General features: G+C 46.7%; 1 protein-coding gene across 1 annotated transcript in view; it reads left to right on the forward strand.

The window, feature by feature from the left end:
* Positions 1–14,106, forward strand: part of CALN1 (calneuron 1) — a 138,301-nt gene that overhangs the window by 56,846 nt on the left and 67,349 nt on the right. The window contains exon 3 of the mRNA XM_009319275.1: positions 8,380–8,523. Coding sequence (XP_009317550.1) covers positions 8,380–8,523 — 144 coding nt within the window. The remainder of the gene's footprint in view (positions 1–8,379; positions 8,524–14,106) is intronic.

The following is a 14,106-nucleotide window of genomic DNA, read 5'->3' on the forward strand; positions in this document are numbered from 1 at the left end:
ATGGGAGAGGTTATATTTCCTGCACAGTTATTGCCAGGCAAGACTGCAGACTGAAACTCTCATTTTGGTAAGAAATGTATGGAGACTGTTCTAGCAGTAAATCAGTACAGGACGCAAATTATATATATTAAAAAAAAAAAAAAAAAAGATGAGTGGCCATTATCTCTTCAACGTTAATGTGAGTCGTCCCTAAGCAATCTTGAATCAAATCACTCTCGTTCTCTGAGATGCTCCAGGGTAGGGTCTTAAGCTCATTACCTATTTATGTCCAGCAAGTGTTTCACTTCTGATGATGAATTGACTATTGATGTCAATAAACTAAATCAGCAGCTCCCAGATATTATAGGTTTATGTCTAGGCAGCTTAAAAAAAATGTTGTGAAGTTAAACAATTCTCTACATGGCTCAACTGTTCCCAGGAGAATACGTACGGTGCATGAGGTTCTCTGAAGTGATGTAGTGTCACGGGAGGGAAAATGTTCTGTGTAAAGGATGAGGGAAGGATAAAGATTGTTTTCTAACAAAAAGATCTAGTGAAAGAGGAGATTGAGGTTTCTTTGAAAAACAGTGGAAATCTGTTCTCTCCTTCTTCACCTTTTTAGTATCATGTTCTTAAGTTGTAAACAAAAGTTGTAGCATGCATCTTAAATTCATCTGCTTTCATCACGGTGATCTTCCTTCATTGTTAGGAGTTGCTTTTCCTTTTCCTTTTCCTTTTCCTTTTCCTTTTCCTTTTCCTTTTCCATCAAGAATGAGTAATGAATTTTTACTCTACCTTGAACATCCACTTCTACAACACTTCCAGAAAGCCTCATGAAAGCCCTGAGTCTGACTGCCCACCTTAGTAACGGTCCCATCACAGAGACCAGAGCTGGAGAGGACCATAAGCCCAACCAGCGCAGGGTCCACACAAGGACAGAAGTGGCTTTCACCAACAGTGTGCAGCGGCCGAGCTGCAGCTGCCTGGAGATAAACAGGCGTGGGCCTCTGGGGCTGTTTGCAAGGCACTTTCCAGCAGTTCAATATTCCATGACAGGAGAACAACAAAAGAAGCACAAGAGGAGACTGTGCAGGTCTTACAGAACTCTCTGAATTGACATATTTTGCCCCAGTCTGTGTGTTTGGAGGTACATAACCCTCTCCTTTCTCTTAGCTGCAGAGTTTTGTGTGGGGGACAAGTCAAAAGAAGGGTGTCTCCTGATGGTTGCATTGGATACCCCGCCCGACATGCCTGCGGGCACACAGGGTCCCATGGGTTGTGCCAGGAGACCAAAATGCCCCTCTGGAAATGGCATGAGGTGCAGTGCTGGCTCCACATCCATCTCCTGCAGAATGACGGTGATATGCAGTGGACTCTTGCATAAAATGCTGAGACCTTTAAAAAGATGCTTCCCATCCAATGAATAGAGATGAGACATTTGCTTATGCAGCCAAGACCCATCCTAATGCTGCTATTTATAATGACTTGTTTGTTTGTGGATGCTCAAAAAAAGACCCCCGTTATGAGCCATTTGGTTGAGAGAGTGGAACCCCAGAGCCAAGGATGCAGCAATACATCAGGAGGACCAGAGACCTGAGCAAAGTTTTCAAACAGGGATTGGCAGATGTAAACCCCAGCACATGATCCCTTCTGTAAGAATAAACATGAAATCACCTTGGTTTTATGCTGACTGCTGCAGTGTACTCTGATATACTTGGAATAAAAATTTTGTTAGCATGCAGAGGAGTAGGGGCACGGGCTGGAAGAGGTCCCTGAAGCCAGTTCCTACTGCTAGAGGTGACTCGATCACAGAAACCGAAGCTGCCCAGAATGGGTGAAGCCCCATTTTGAAATGCTGCAGTCATTGCTCACCTCTGAAACATTCTTCTAATTGTCAGGCTAAATCTGCTCATATCTATTTGTTCTTAGACCAATACTGTTCTTCACCTGAAATAGCTTTTCTCTGTCCCTGGGATGTCCCCTCCATCTCCCTGCCCTCCTCAGTGCATCCCAGGTGGAAATCGAAGCACCTCCATGAGCCGAGCCCTGCTCTTCCCTTGCCTGGCAGCCTGGCCATTTGCATCCTCTCCAACCTCATCCTCACTTCTTTCATTCTGAGTTCATCCTTCGCCACTCGGGACCAGCCTGTACCTTTCTCAGGCACTGGAAACTTGATTATTCTGCATCATTTAATGGTGAGGGCCACAGCACAGCATCTCCAACCCCATGCATCCTTCCTTTGGCGTCAGGAGGAGCTGAAGGGGAGCCCTGCTTGTCTCCCGGACGAAATTCTGGCCACAGTAGGGAAATTTATAGGGAAGAGTGGAGGTTGTTATTTTGCCAAATTCTTCTGACAGCTGGCTTTCAGCACCGCGCTTCCCCGCTGGCTCCGTGTGATGCTGCAGGGCTCGTGCAATCACACGCTCCTCAGCACACGCCGCCCGCAGAAGGGGTGCAGCCACATTTACAGAGCAGCCTTGTACAAAGACGTTTGAGTGCTGCTGTCCACGCCGGCCTGCCCGCGGAGTAAATATCCTCAGGTATTCCCAATCCAGCCCCTGTTGCTTGCACTAAAAGCTTCCATTTAAGAGAGTATCTAGTAGCAGCAGACAGCCTTTATGTTGTGCATTTATATGGTAATGGGGTGTTCCCGCAGGTTACTTGGCAAGCGTTAAATGTGTTTGGGAACATAACCACAGGAAATGTCATTTCCACAAATCATTTTTTCCCAGGGAAATAAAAAAAAAATCTGCCAAATTATATATGAAAAAGTCCCCCTAAGGAAAAAACAAGATGAGGCACTTAGTTTTGAGGCAGACCTTTCTGAGCTGAGATACTTCGTCAAGTCGACTAGCACCGGTTTGCTTTGCCCATTCGACATGACTGTGCCTGTCCGAGCTGCCGTAGCGCTGAGGCCGCTATTAAACCCGGGTGTTTATACCCCATTTCCAGCTGCGTGTTTTTGGTGATGCTGACAGGACTTGGTGCCTGAGCCTCGGCAAGGCGCCGCAGCCGTTCAGGTAGATGCGGCTCCAGGTTGCAGTGAAAGAGTTTGTTCTGGGGATGCTGAACTGTTTTGCTGAGATTGAGAATAACCAAGTGAAATATTTTGACACTTTCGATTGGAATATGCTGGGGGGGGGGCGGCGTTTCCATTAGATGAAAAATGTGGTTATTTTGACACTGTTGCAATTTGCAGCAAAAAAAACAAGCGTAAGAATAGCAGATGGAGGGGTGGAAATTTCCATTTTTTTAAACAGACACAGTAGTTACGAGACTCACTTAACAGTTCACCCAAGGACGTGCTATTTGCAGCTTTTAGATCATTCAGTTTGTACTTTGGTGCCCAAACCTGCAATTAAGTGAATGAGATGACTTGCAAGATTTCGGGTGGTGGTATTTCTTCTCTTATCATACTAATGAAAATAACCATATAGGACTCTGATTGTAATTACAGTGCACTTAGGGTACGGTAGTTACAGTGTAATTACAACATTTATTACGGTGGTATTTATACCCAGTGAAATAACCTGAAACCATCTGCAGCGCCCGAGGGTAGCTACTGGACACCAGTGGCTCAGGCTGAATTTATTTCCCAGAGAATCGTGATTCATTCTCATTCAGGAAGCCAAACAAGAAATAATGATGGTTGCCTCTAGTTACCAGCCAGAGGGAAATTATCTGTGTAAATAAACCTGCTACTGAGCTTGGAGAAGGGATGAGCCAGGGAAGGGAGCGCAAGGTCAGGCCCGGGGCAGCTGTGAGTGCGGAGAGGTGTTTTGAAGGGAAGGGCTGGAGCGGGTGCGATGTGAGCGGGTGGGTGAGGACGTTGTCTTTGGATCTTTCTGGATGCAGATGGAGAGACTTAATGACTTTCTAGGCTGGGTGTCAGGTCCGACTCTGACAGCGGTCTTGCTTTGCGCCCTTCAGAAAGGTAATTAAAAAATCATCCTTTTCCCTGATTCTTCCTTTCTTTCTCCCCGGAGGAGCGTGGGGGTAACTGGGTGGCCATGTGGCCCAGAACAGGGAAGCTGAAAGGCGCAGCTGTTAGATGTGAGGAAAGAGGGGGAATGAATTAAAAGCACCCCCCCATACGCAGCTTTTAAATGTTCAGATAACTCTGAGAAATGAACGCTGCGCTCTCGGCTCCCGTGGAACATAAATTCTCACCTGGGGAAAAACACTGAGCTAAACTTCCCTGAGAAACGTGCCTTCAAACCCAGCTCACCATACCTGCCTTGGCCCAGCTGACTCTCAGGCGAGGGCCCTTCTGCTCCGAAATCTTGGCCCATTTGCACAGCGCTCCTTCCTTCTTGCTGGACGTTTTGTCCTGGCAACTCTTTCCAGCCTTATATTATTTGGGAATTTGATTAATGTTGTGTCTGCTCCCTCTTTGAAATCATTAACGAAGATGTTAGTTAGGATGGGGCCAGATGCTGATTCCTTCTCTCCCCTCGTTCACTTGAATGTTGTTGAGCATTAAGCATCGTGTATGGTCCATCTGACAAAGTCTCTTTGCAGCAGCATTGCTTGCTGGTACTGTTTGAATTAATTCTGGGAATGAGATGGTTTAGTGCTGCTAATAGTCACTGGCTGTCTGGTGAGCACCTTGTACAGAGGAGCAGTATCGCTGTTCCCGGGGGCTGAAGAAACTGAGGCATGGAGAAGAGCACTCAGGTCCCAGCCTGGGCTCCTTGAGAAGAAGTGACATTTCCTGAGGCTCAGGCCAGTGCCATCACCAGCTAAATGGGCTACTTTCTGTTCTCTAAATCTTTCTGTACTTTCTCTTCTTTTTTCCCTTTTGTACTCTAATATAGTTCTGTGTCATCTTCCTATATTTGGGAGTAAAAGAAGATACTATATAATGGGAAGGGGAATAAATATTAATATTTGCTAACGCCCCAAGGGAGGTGTAATCTGAATATATGTGCTCCATTCGGTGTGGAGGGCTGCTGCCAGCCAGGCTGGGCAAGGAGAAAGGCGATGCTGGGGCAGCATCGCTTTGACACCCACTCCCCCGTTATCTTTAATCTTCCTTTTAAAGACAAAACAGGGCTCTGCTTTTCTTGACCAGGGTAAAGCACCCCTATGCAAGCAGCTTCCAGCCAAAATGGAAGAGGTCTCAAAGTTTCCCCCAAGCCCCGGCAATGTCTTTGTTGAGAGATTTACTCCACGGACCACATCCGCTCCCAGTTCTGAGCCAGGAGCATCAGTTGCCATGGCGACTTCTTTGGGAAAGTCATATGGGGAAAGTGTTCATGTATTTTTAGCTTTGGGTAATGAAATTTAACAGCTGGAAATAAAGGTGAGGGCCAGCCAGGGTGCCACAGGTTCACGGACCGCTGTTTGGGACCGGCTCTTCGGCAGTGCCAGGGGAAGAGCTGGTGGGGCTGCGTTTGCGAAGGATGCTCAGGCCTGTGGCTCACACTCTGGGTGCTGTGCAGGACAGCACCCGCGAGTACGTCGGAGGAGAAGGAATCGCTATAAAGAAAAGCTGATAAGGTGGTGTTACATGTAAAGATAAAGAGGCGCTAACTGAGGTCATAGCTACTCGTGTACTGTGTGTTCAACCTATAAATAGCTCTTCAAATATACCTCTGCACAAGTGGTATTTATAGAGTGATGAGTGGAAAAAGCTCCATTTGGGGTCAGGAGTTGATGTGTGAAGGATGTTTCAGGCTTGGTCAAAAGTTGAGGTTTCTGAGAGGTATGGACAGAGCTGGACCCCAAATGTGTGGGGTTTTCTCCTCTGATTGAGGCTCAAAGGTTGCAGTGCTGTTAAATGCACCTTCTGAAATCAGTGTATCTGGAGAGGATGCTCACCAGACATTGGCCTTCAGATATCCTACAGCAGAGCCCCCGTACAGACGTAATTTATTCATGTAATTTGGATCAGTCTAACTTGCCTGTAAACTTTTCTGAAGGTAGACTCATATTTTATTTTGTAAGATACTTTCTCGGCTCCCTGCAATATTTTTAGTTCTTTCGTCTTCAGCTGTCAAAAGTTTATTTTAAAATTAATTGATTTGAATGTAATATTTACTGCACTTTAGCTTTCAGTACAGCATATGAAAATAGATTTCACTACAGCTGGCAGTGTCTAATGGGATTCGTTCCTACTCCAAAGGCTCTTTGCATTATGTACTGATACTTCCAGCTGAGCTTGCTTTGAACAGCCTCACTATCTTTTCATATCACCGAGCTTACACCACCTTGGGCTGGCAGAGAGACAAGGCAAAGCATTTAAGCTTAAAGAAGCCACAGTTGATGCATACCTGAACCCAAAGTGTAGATATTACAGAGCTGGCCCAATAGTCATTGGAATTAATAGGATCTTCCCTTCTTGCATCAGTGGGCTCTTTGGCTGGGTTAAAAATTGATCGTATCTCATTATGATAACCACAGCTGTGGTGAAGATTAAGCAGTGGGTCACGGAGGTGCCCCGGCCCTGGCACCAGGGCCCACACCACCAGGGTATTACACATGGCAGAAAGCAGCACATGGAAATTGGAGCAGACTTTGCTAACGCATTGGTGTTGTCAAGAGAGGTGCTGAACTTTGATGTGAGGTGATTTAGAAGCAGCCTTTGAATTGTAAAGCTTTAAATAACCTGTTAGCAAAAACGTCACTGAAACCATTTCCTGGTGGGTTATGATGCTCCTGGCTTCTTCCCGGGAGGACCAAGGACCATCCGTTACTTTCCACGTGGCCCCGCTGCAGGGGGCTGGTGCCTCCCTTACCCCTGGGAGCAGAGGGCAGGGGGAGGTGACGTGCCAGGAGTCCATGGCAGTACCGAGAATATTTTCTCATCTGAGGCTTAATGCCTGAACTACCCAACGTGGCCCCCGCTGCAGGGGGCCAACAGTTTTTATCCATGCCTGCATGTAACCTAGTATCCTCCGGTATTGGTGGTACAGAACTCTTACAGAAATTACAAAAGCAAGCTCAGGTGCCTCCCTTACCCCTGGGAGCAGAGGGCAGGGGGAGGTGACGTGCCAGGAGTCCATGGCAGTACCGAGAATATTTTCTCATCTGAGGCTTAATGCCTGAACTACCCAGGGCTGGACAAACTTTTTCCATCCAATCTGTTTCCTGATAGAGAACAGAGTATTTTTTAATTAGGCTCTTTTTCCCCCAAAAAACCTGCTGAGTTTTCTCTCCCACTTCTCCAATGAAATGCTTCCATGTGAAGATTAAACTCCTCTGAGCAAAGTTGCAGTGGGTCCCAGCATGCTGGTTTTTCATATATCCTCATTCCCAAAAGAGATATGATAAAGCATCCTGTGTTTTCCTCTCCACAGCATGGTGCAAAGACCGTTTAACCAGAACTAAGAAATCAGCGCCTCTTTCTCTCCCCACCTCCAACCAAATCCTTTCAAGTAAACAGGCTCCCAGCTGGCTGAAATGTTAAAATTTCTCTGTTTGGCATTTGCAACAGTCAGATCTGGGGAGCTTGGTGGTGGGGCTCCAAGTTGAGAGGTCTGTGAGGAGCGGGAAACATGCAGAGCTGTCGAGGCGGCAGATGCGTGGGTGTCTTTCAGTGTGCTGCACGAGTGGAGAGCAGCTATCAAAGGCTGGAGGGGGATATGCCTGAATTAAAAAGCAAAACAAAGTCAGATGTCAGAAGATGAGCCAGGCTGAGGAGGAATGATGGAAGCGATTCCTTTGATGCTGTCAGCATTTTTATTGATCTGAGGCTGTTTATTGCTGTAAAACATTATAAATTAGAGAAAAGCTATGAAGAGGAGTGAGAAATGGAAATTGCCCGGGTATGGTTTAAAAATGTACATCCGCATTTATTGGACAAGGGAGAACGTGCGTATCCAGGCTTTGGCTGCAGAGCTCTGTACCCTGCAGAGGAGGCAGTCAGCACCCAGCTGTCCCTGTTCACATAGTTTTGTTGGAGAAAGTTAGAGCTTGGTCTGTCCGTGTGACATGAAGTAAATCTGCCTTGCAGACATGCTGAGGGGCTCGGAGAAGGGCTGCTGGAGAAGCCCCTGGGGCTGGGATTTGCTGTGCAGCCGTATGCAGGGAGACTTTACTGTAGAACAGGATGGTTCACCCACAGCAGTCGAGGGCAGATGCTGCAGAAAGAAACAGAGTTCAATGTGTAATGAATAAATAATTTTGCAATGATATTTAGCACAGAAAATAGGCAGCGTGAGCGTGGATGCTGTTGTATTTATGTATCTGCATAGAGAGGCGTGCGTACATGAGTGCACACACACCCATATATATGTGTGCATGAACATATCATGATTACACTGACTTGAAATTTTTAATATGCATCATTAACATTAGAAAAGGCAACATATACTGCTTCTGTGTCCCATGTGTTCAGATGCATTGACCAGGGAGTCCTCCACCATAAGAACTCCTCTTTTTCCTCCTCCTCTACAGAAATCCGTGAAGCTTTCCGGGTGCTGGACAGGGATGGGAATGGCTTTATATCCAAGCAGGAGCTGGGCATGGCAATGCGTTCCTTGGGATACATGCCCAGTGAGGTGGAGCTGGCGATTATCATGCAACGCCTGGACATGGATGGTAAGTCCTCGCTGTTGGTTCTTCTCTGTTACCGGTGGAGGGGGGCTTTCCCAGTGCATTGCAGTCCATGTTTTTGGCTCAAAGAGTTTACGGTCACCAAGGAAGGACTGGGGAGGAAGCCATGAAATGTTGCCTTTCACCACAGCAAGGAAAGGGCAGATGACCGTGAGCCATCAACCTCCCGTAGATAAACCTGCCTCTCAGGCAACCCATGCAAGGGAGATGGAGCATCTTTTATTTGACTGGCTGATACAGTTGGGTGAAGACAGACCAACCTTTCTCTGCAACCTTTCTCTGCAGAGTTGCAAATGGTCTTTTGCAAGGCTGTTGTAACCTTTCGTTTCTGGGCAGCAGCTGGACCAGTGACTCTTACTGGGAGATGACCTGGGCACATAACCAAGCAGAGCTGCCCGGTCCTGTGGCCTCACCACTCCTTGCAAGTAAAAGATGCTGTGGATGGGAGCTGTGCTGTGTCGTAATGGAGTGTTGATGGGTTTTGAAGGAGAAGTTTAGAAGGGTGGAATAATTTTGAGCAAAGTCCTGCTGTGAGATCTCGTCAAAAGATTACTAAGAGGTAATAAAAGAAACAGAAACCACCATTAACGGGAAGAGAGAAATGCAGCATCAGGATGCTGGAGCCAGGGGGGGCTTTTTAACTCCTGCAAAGCTACAATCAGAGCTGATCACAACAAGCGGGCTATCTTTAAAATGTCCTTGGTCAGAGCAGGAAGGGAGACTTTCCTGATGCCTGAAATGTGCAGGGAAGCTGGGATGTGGATCCGACCTTCTCCCTCCCTTCTGCAGGCGGCTGCAGCAGGGTGGAAACACTATGCAAAGTTAGATGAAATAATGCTAAACCGGAGTGCTGGGTGCAGCCCCGGTCTGAAGGGGGATGCTTGGCAAGCCGATGTGTGCCAGCATCCTCGGGGAGACTGCTGAGAGAAGAGCCCATGGGAGATGGTGGCAGCAGGAGTGAAGCTCTCCTACCTCCCTGGGGATATCTGAGTCGAATGCCCCCATGAGGTGCACAGTACAACTATATTCATCAGGCCAGGAGAAGTGGGGAAGAAGCTGTCAGCCTGCTCGAGGGGGTGCAGCATCTCCCCTAGAGCAGGGAGGCAACGTAATGCAAAACCTGGTGGATAGAGAAGATCAGTTGTTGAAATGATCTCATTCCTAAAAGAAAAGAAAAAAAAAATCCATGGCTTTTAAAAGCATTTTCTCAAAAAATTATTGTTTGTACCTTGTTATGTTCTGCTGGCCTTTCCTAGCAGACCAGGTGATTTCTCTTTAGGTTTTGCAAAGGCCAGACTCAGCACGGTGCCAATTCATGGGGTCTTTTACCGAAACTCTGCGCTTTTTTGGAAAAAGAGTGCTGTGGACTTGGCTTCCAGTTTTGATTCATCTCCAGTTATTCCCTGACTCTCGTTCTTACAGACTTGAGACTTTGGCACTCTTTTGTATACACTCCTAGTGTGCAGGGACCTGTAATCGGAGAGGTGGAGTTAAAACAGAGTAATGGGCTGCAGATGGAAGGTGTTAAATTCCTGTTTGAGACCTTTCAGAAAGCTCAATGGGTTTTCTGCAGAGATGGGAGATGATTCTCCATCTCTTCCATCTCAACAGTTCCAGCAGCTCCAAAGATACAGTCTGGTTGAACTGGGTGTTTTTATTGTTCTTATGTCTCAGCTGCCTGTTGTTGCAGTATTTTGAGCAGAGGGTTTTGGGGCTGGACACAAGCCTGTGCTATGTGAAGGTCAAATGGGCCATACATTGAAAAAAGACAGCGTAATGGGAAATTCCTTAGGCACTGAGCAAATAGGGGAATATTATGTGAAAGATTTACCTTGCCTGCAAATTGAATTAATACTGTATGGCTTGAATTAATATTATATGGCTTATGGCTACTTTTTCTCCGATGGATTGTCTTCATTTTTTTCTGGGATTTAACTTGAAATATGTAGTGAGCACCAGCAATAGCTTCCTCCTTCCTCTCCCACTGTGCATGAGCATCGTTCAGTAGCGGGGCTTGAACCCAACGAGCTCCCGGGGATGTCAGTCGTGCCCTGAGCTCTCAGGGACAGCCTTACCCTCCTTCCCGTATACTCCTGTTGAGGGTTGCCAAATTTTTCCAAGGCTTTGGCTCAGCATCAGGTGGGTGGGACGCTCAGCTGGATGAAAGGTCACGTTCAAGGAGGAGTCCCCTGTGGTCAGGAAAGCCAAGGGGGAGACGGTAATCCTCTTGTGCATCCCCCAGCACCTGACATGAATTATGATGTGACGGCAGGTAGCATAGCCAGACGTCTGTTTCTCCACGCAAGGCTGCTGCCAGTGTCTGCTAATAATGAGGTAATACAATTGGCAGTGGTTTATATTTAATCCGAACCAGCCTGAACAGACCTAGTGCAAACATACGGTTTTCATCAGGAATTACCTTGGGAGTGCATTCACGTTGCAGGATGGCAGAGTGGATGTATCTGCCGTGGCTTATTTAACTGATGGGCTTCAAATAATGAGCAACCGGAGCTGGTCTGAATTCGGTTTTCATTGCAAACCCTGTTTTCTGTAGAGATAAGGAGGGAGGCTCAGCCTGGTCTAGGTCAGGCTGAGGAGACATTCGCGCTGTGGGAGCAGGATGGCTAGGTTGGTCAAAATATGTTTTAAGAGGAGCATATGCAATGTATGCTGGAGTGGTTTTGTGGCTGAGCATAAACTGATATGACAAGAGCATTTCACACCTGTGTGTCACCTTCTGCCACAAAGGATCTCACCGAGCTCAGTAAATAACACAGGGATCAACTCCAGAGATGCCCAAGGAGAGTTGCTTCTGGGGCTGTAGTGTGCAGCTGTTCAGTAGCACACAGTGAGCCTCCAAATCAGAGCAGAAATGAAGGTGCATTTCATAATTCATGGCATTCAAAGGCAAAATGTAGTTAGTTAGAAAATGCTGCATGAACTAAAGTGAAAATGGCAATTGCACAGCTTGGATTTTGCCCAGGAACCCTTCACAGGTGTCATATCGCTTTTAGTGCCTCCGTGGGTCTTGAGTGCTACCATCAGCCTTCCTTCACAGGTGACGTGCCAGCAGCCCCGGCATTGACAGGGTGGAAGTGAGTGCAATGAGCGGGTTTGCCCACACGGAATGTCATGGGGTGATGCTGAGGATGCTCAAGAGCTTCCAAATGTCCTCCAGGGCTCAAAGCGGCAGGAGGGGACTCCAGCCTGTTGGGATCTCAAGGATGCAGGTTGTCCCATGCCGTAAAGCCCATGGCACACAGAGAGGCTTGGGTTACTTATCTGCTGGGCTTTGATGCCATGACATGGCAAAGCTGTCACAGGGCTGGGGTTGAGGGAGAGAAGTTTAGCCAAGAAATGGTGAGGTGGAACTCCAGGATGAGTTTGGGGTCATAAACAAAGCAAGATATATTTTCCTGTGCACAAGCAAGTATAAACTCACTGCAAACCCTACATTAAGAAGCATCAAAACCAGCTTCCCATCCCCAGAGATGGCTGTCAAATATTCCCAAGAGGTTGGCTGCACAGTTGCACATCGACTCGGCTTTTTTTACCCCAACAGCTGAGGCGAGTTTGGGCCACTGGGGCAGGAGATGTTTCATTCCCATGCTGTGGCAGGGGGTGACTGATGGGAGCTGGTGGTGGCACGCGGGTAGCCCTCAGCCTTGGCCGTGCCTTGTCCTGAGGACATGCCACAGCCCTGCAAAGGACCACGCTCCCAGCTACATTTGCCCTCTTAGCATGGCTTTGCTGAATGCAGGTATTTCCAGTGAATATCTCATTCTTGCCAGTCCTCACTGGAGGAAGGCAGGCATCAGAGGCTGGAGTATCCACTGCATTTCCTACAGACACCTTCTCCACCTTTTCTTCCAACTCTCTTTGCTGTTCTGCAAGGCATGCTTCACCCAGGTGAAGAGGAACGCAGCTGCCACAGAAGGAAATATTATAGTTGGCATAAAAAACTGAATTAGGGAGAAAAATTAGAATATACTTGGAATATTTCAAGGTCTCAAGAGCAGTCTTATAAATCATCAGAAACACCCTTTTATGAATTACCAGAAGATGCTATGGCATTGCTGTGATGGGGGAGACGAAAGTACCAAAATAGAACAGAAGGCCTCTTTTGGGGAATGAGGGTGAGGAATGGTGGTTCCGTCACTCAGAGCACGAGATTCACATTAGGCCAAAGCTTTGCTTGCATCCTGGTAGAAGTGGTGCATGCCTGTATGCCAGCAGAAGGTTGTTCAGTAGAGCTGGGCATCTATCCAGCGTGCTGTGCCTTATAGGGACATATTGTTTGCTTTTGGTCTGGAAATAGAGGTCAAATTTTACTTTAGTCTATACCCTTGATTTGCTTTATCCTTAGACATAATTAGGTATTGCATGAATGTAAATACTGCAGACTGTGAGAGGTACATACATTTCCATCTGCAATCTGGAGAATGACCTGAAATATTCCGCCAATATGTGGAAAGTAAAATATTGTATATATTTATGTGCTGGAAAAGAAATTATTTGTAAATTCTTCCAATTGGCACTAATGCTAATAAAAATGCAGAGAAATGGCACATTAAATGGTTGCCGTATCTGGGATGCCTACTCTTTAAGCAGACTTTCGCAATAAAATAGATGAATGTGTGACTTAAGTGTCAAATTGTTTCATTACAACATAAGACACTTCTATCTGAGGAATAAAATAAGCACTCAGTGTACTAATTAGAGGAGCAGCTGGTTTTCAGTACCCTGGAAAAATAACTTCAGGCTAACACAAGAGGGAAAAAAAACCCCAATGTGTCAAATTTTTTTATTATAGTACAAATAGGAAATACTTTGATCAAGCAAAAGACAAGCTGGTTTCATCAGTGTACAAGCGAGCTACCTGTTACCTTTTATCACATTATGTGATGCGTCAGCAGTGGTAGCAAACATACAGCTATGACATCCTTATGAGCCACAAAAAACAGGAGAAAGAAATCCCACTTTAAAATTCTGCATGTTCCCAAGCTGCTTTGCAGTGGCTCTTTGTGGAGCAGGGAATTGAAGAAGGGGGGAAAAAACAGTAAGCTCTTCACGGTGACCCTGGCAAAAAAGATCCTGAAGGTATGCAGCTCTCCCAGGAGGCACTACTTCTGAGGTTCATCCAGCTTTGGGCAGCCGCACGGTTGCAATAGGGTTCTGCAGATTTATTGTCTTCTGATGCTTTGCATGCCGAAGTTGTGCTGCTGAGGTGCTGCCCCGCACAGCGAGGCATACACACACTTGCTGCGATCCCCTTTGGAAAGGGAATAAATGACAGCGACATAACTGCGTGGCATCTAGGGATGGTGTCAGTACACTGTCACCCTCAAAGTCAGTTCTCCAAGCTGTTGTACTGCTGTTGGATCAGGCATTGTACATAGACGTTGCTTTGGTTTGCTTGCACTTGCTTCCCCACACGAGGGAAGGGACATCAAATTTGGGTGCTCCACTGGCTGGAGCCTGTATGCTGTGTCACAGGGGTGGGAACAACCAAAGGACCTGGACTGGGAGATCCGGAGAGAGAATAAATCTCTCTTCTAAAAATTAAGT

Source organism: Pygoscelis adeliae, unplaced genomic scaffold (assembly GCF_000699105.1).
Source record: "Pygoscelis adeliae isolate BGI_AS28 unplaced genomic scaffold, ASM69910v1 Scaffold282, whole genome shotgun sequence".
In the NCBI taxonomy this organism is placed as follows: domain Eukaryota; kingdom Metazoa; phylum Chordata; class Aves; order Sphenisciformes; family Spheniscidae; genus Pygoscelis; species Pygoscelis adeliae.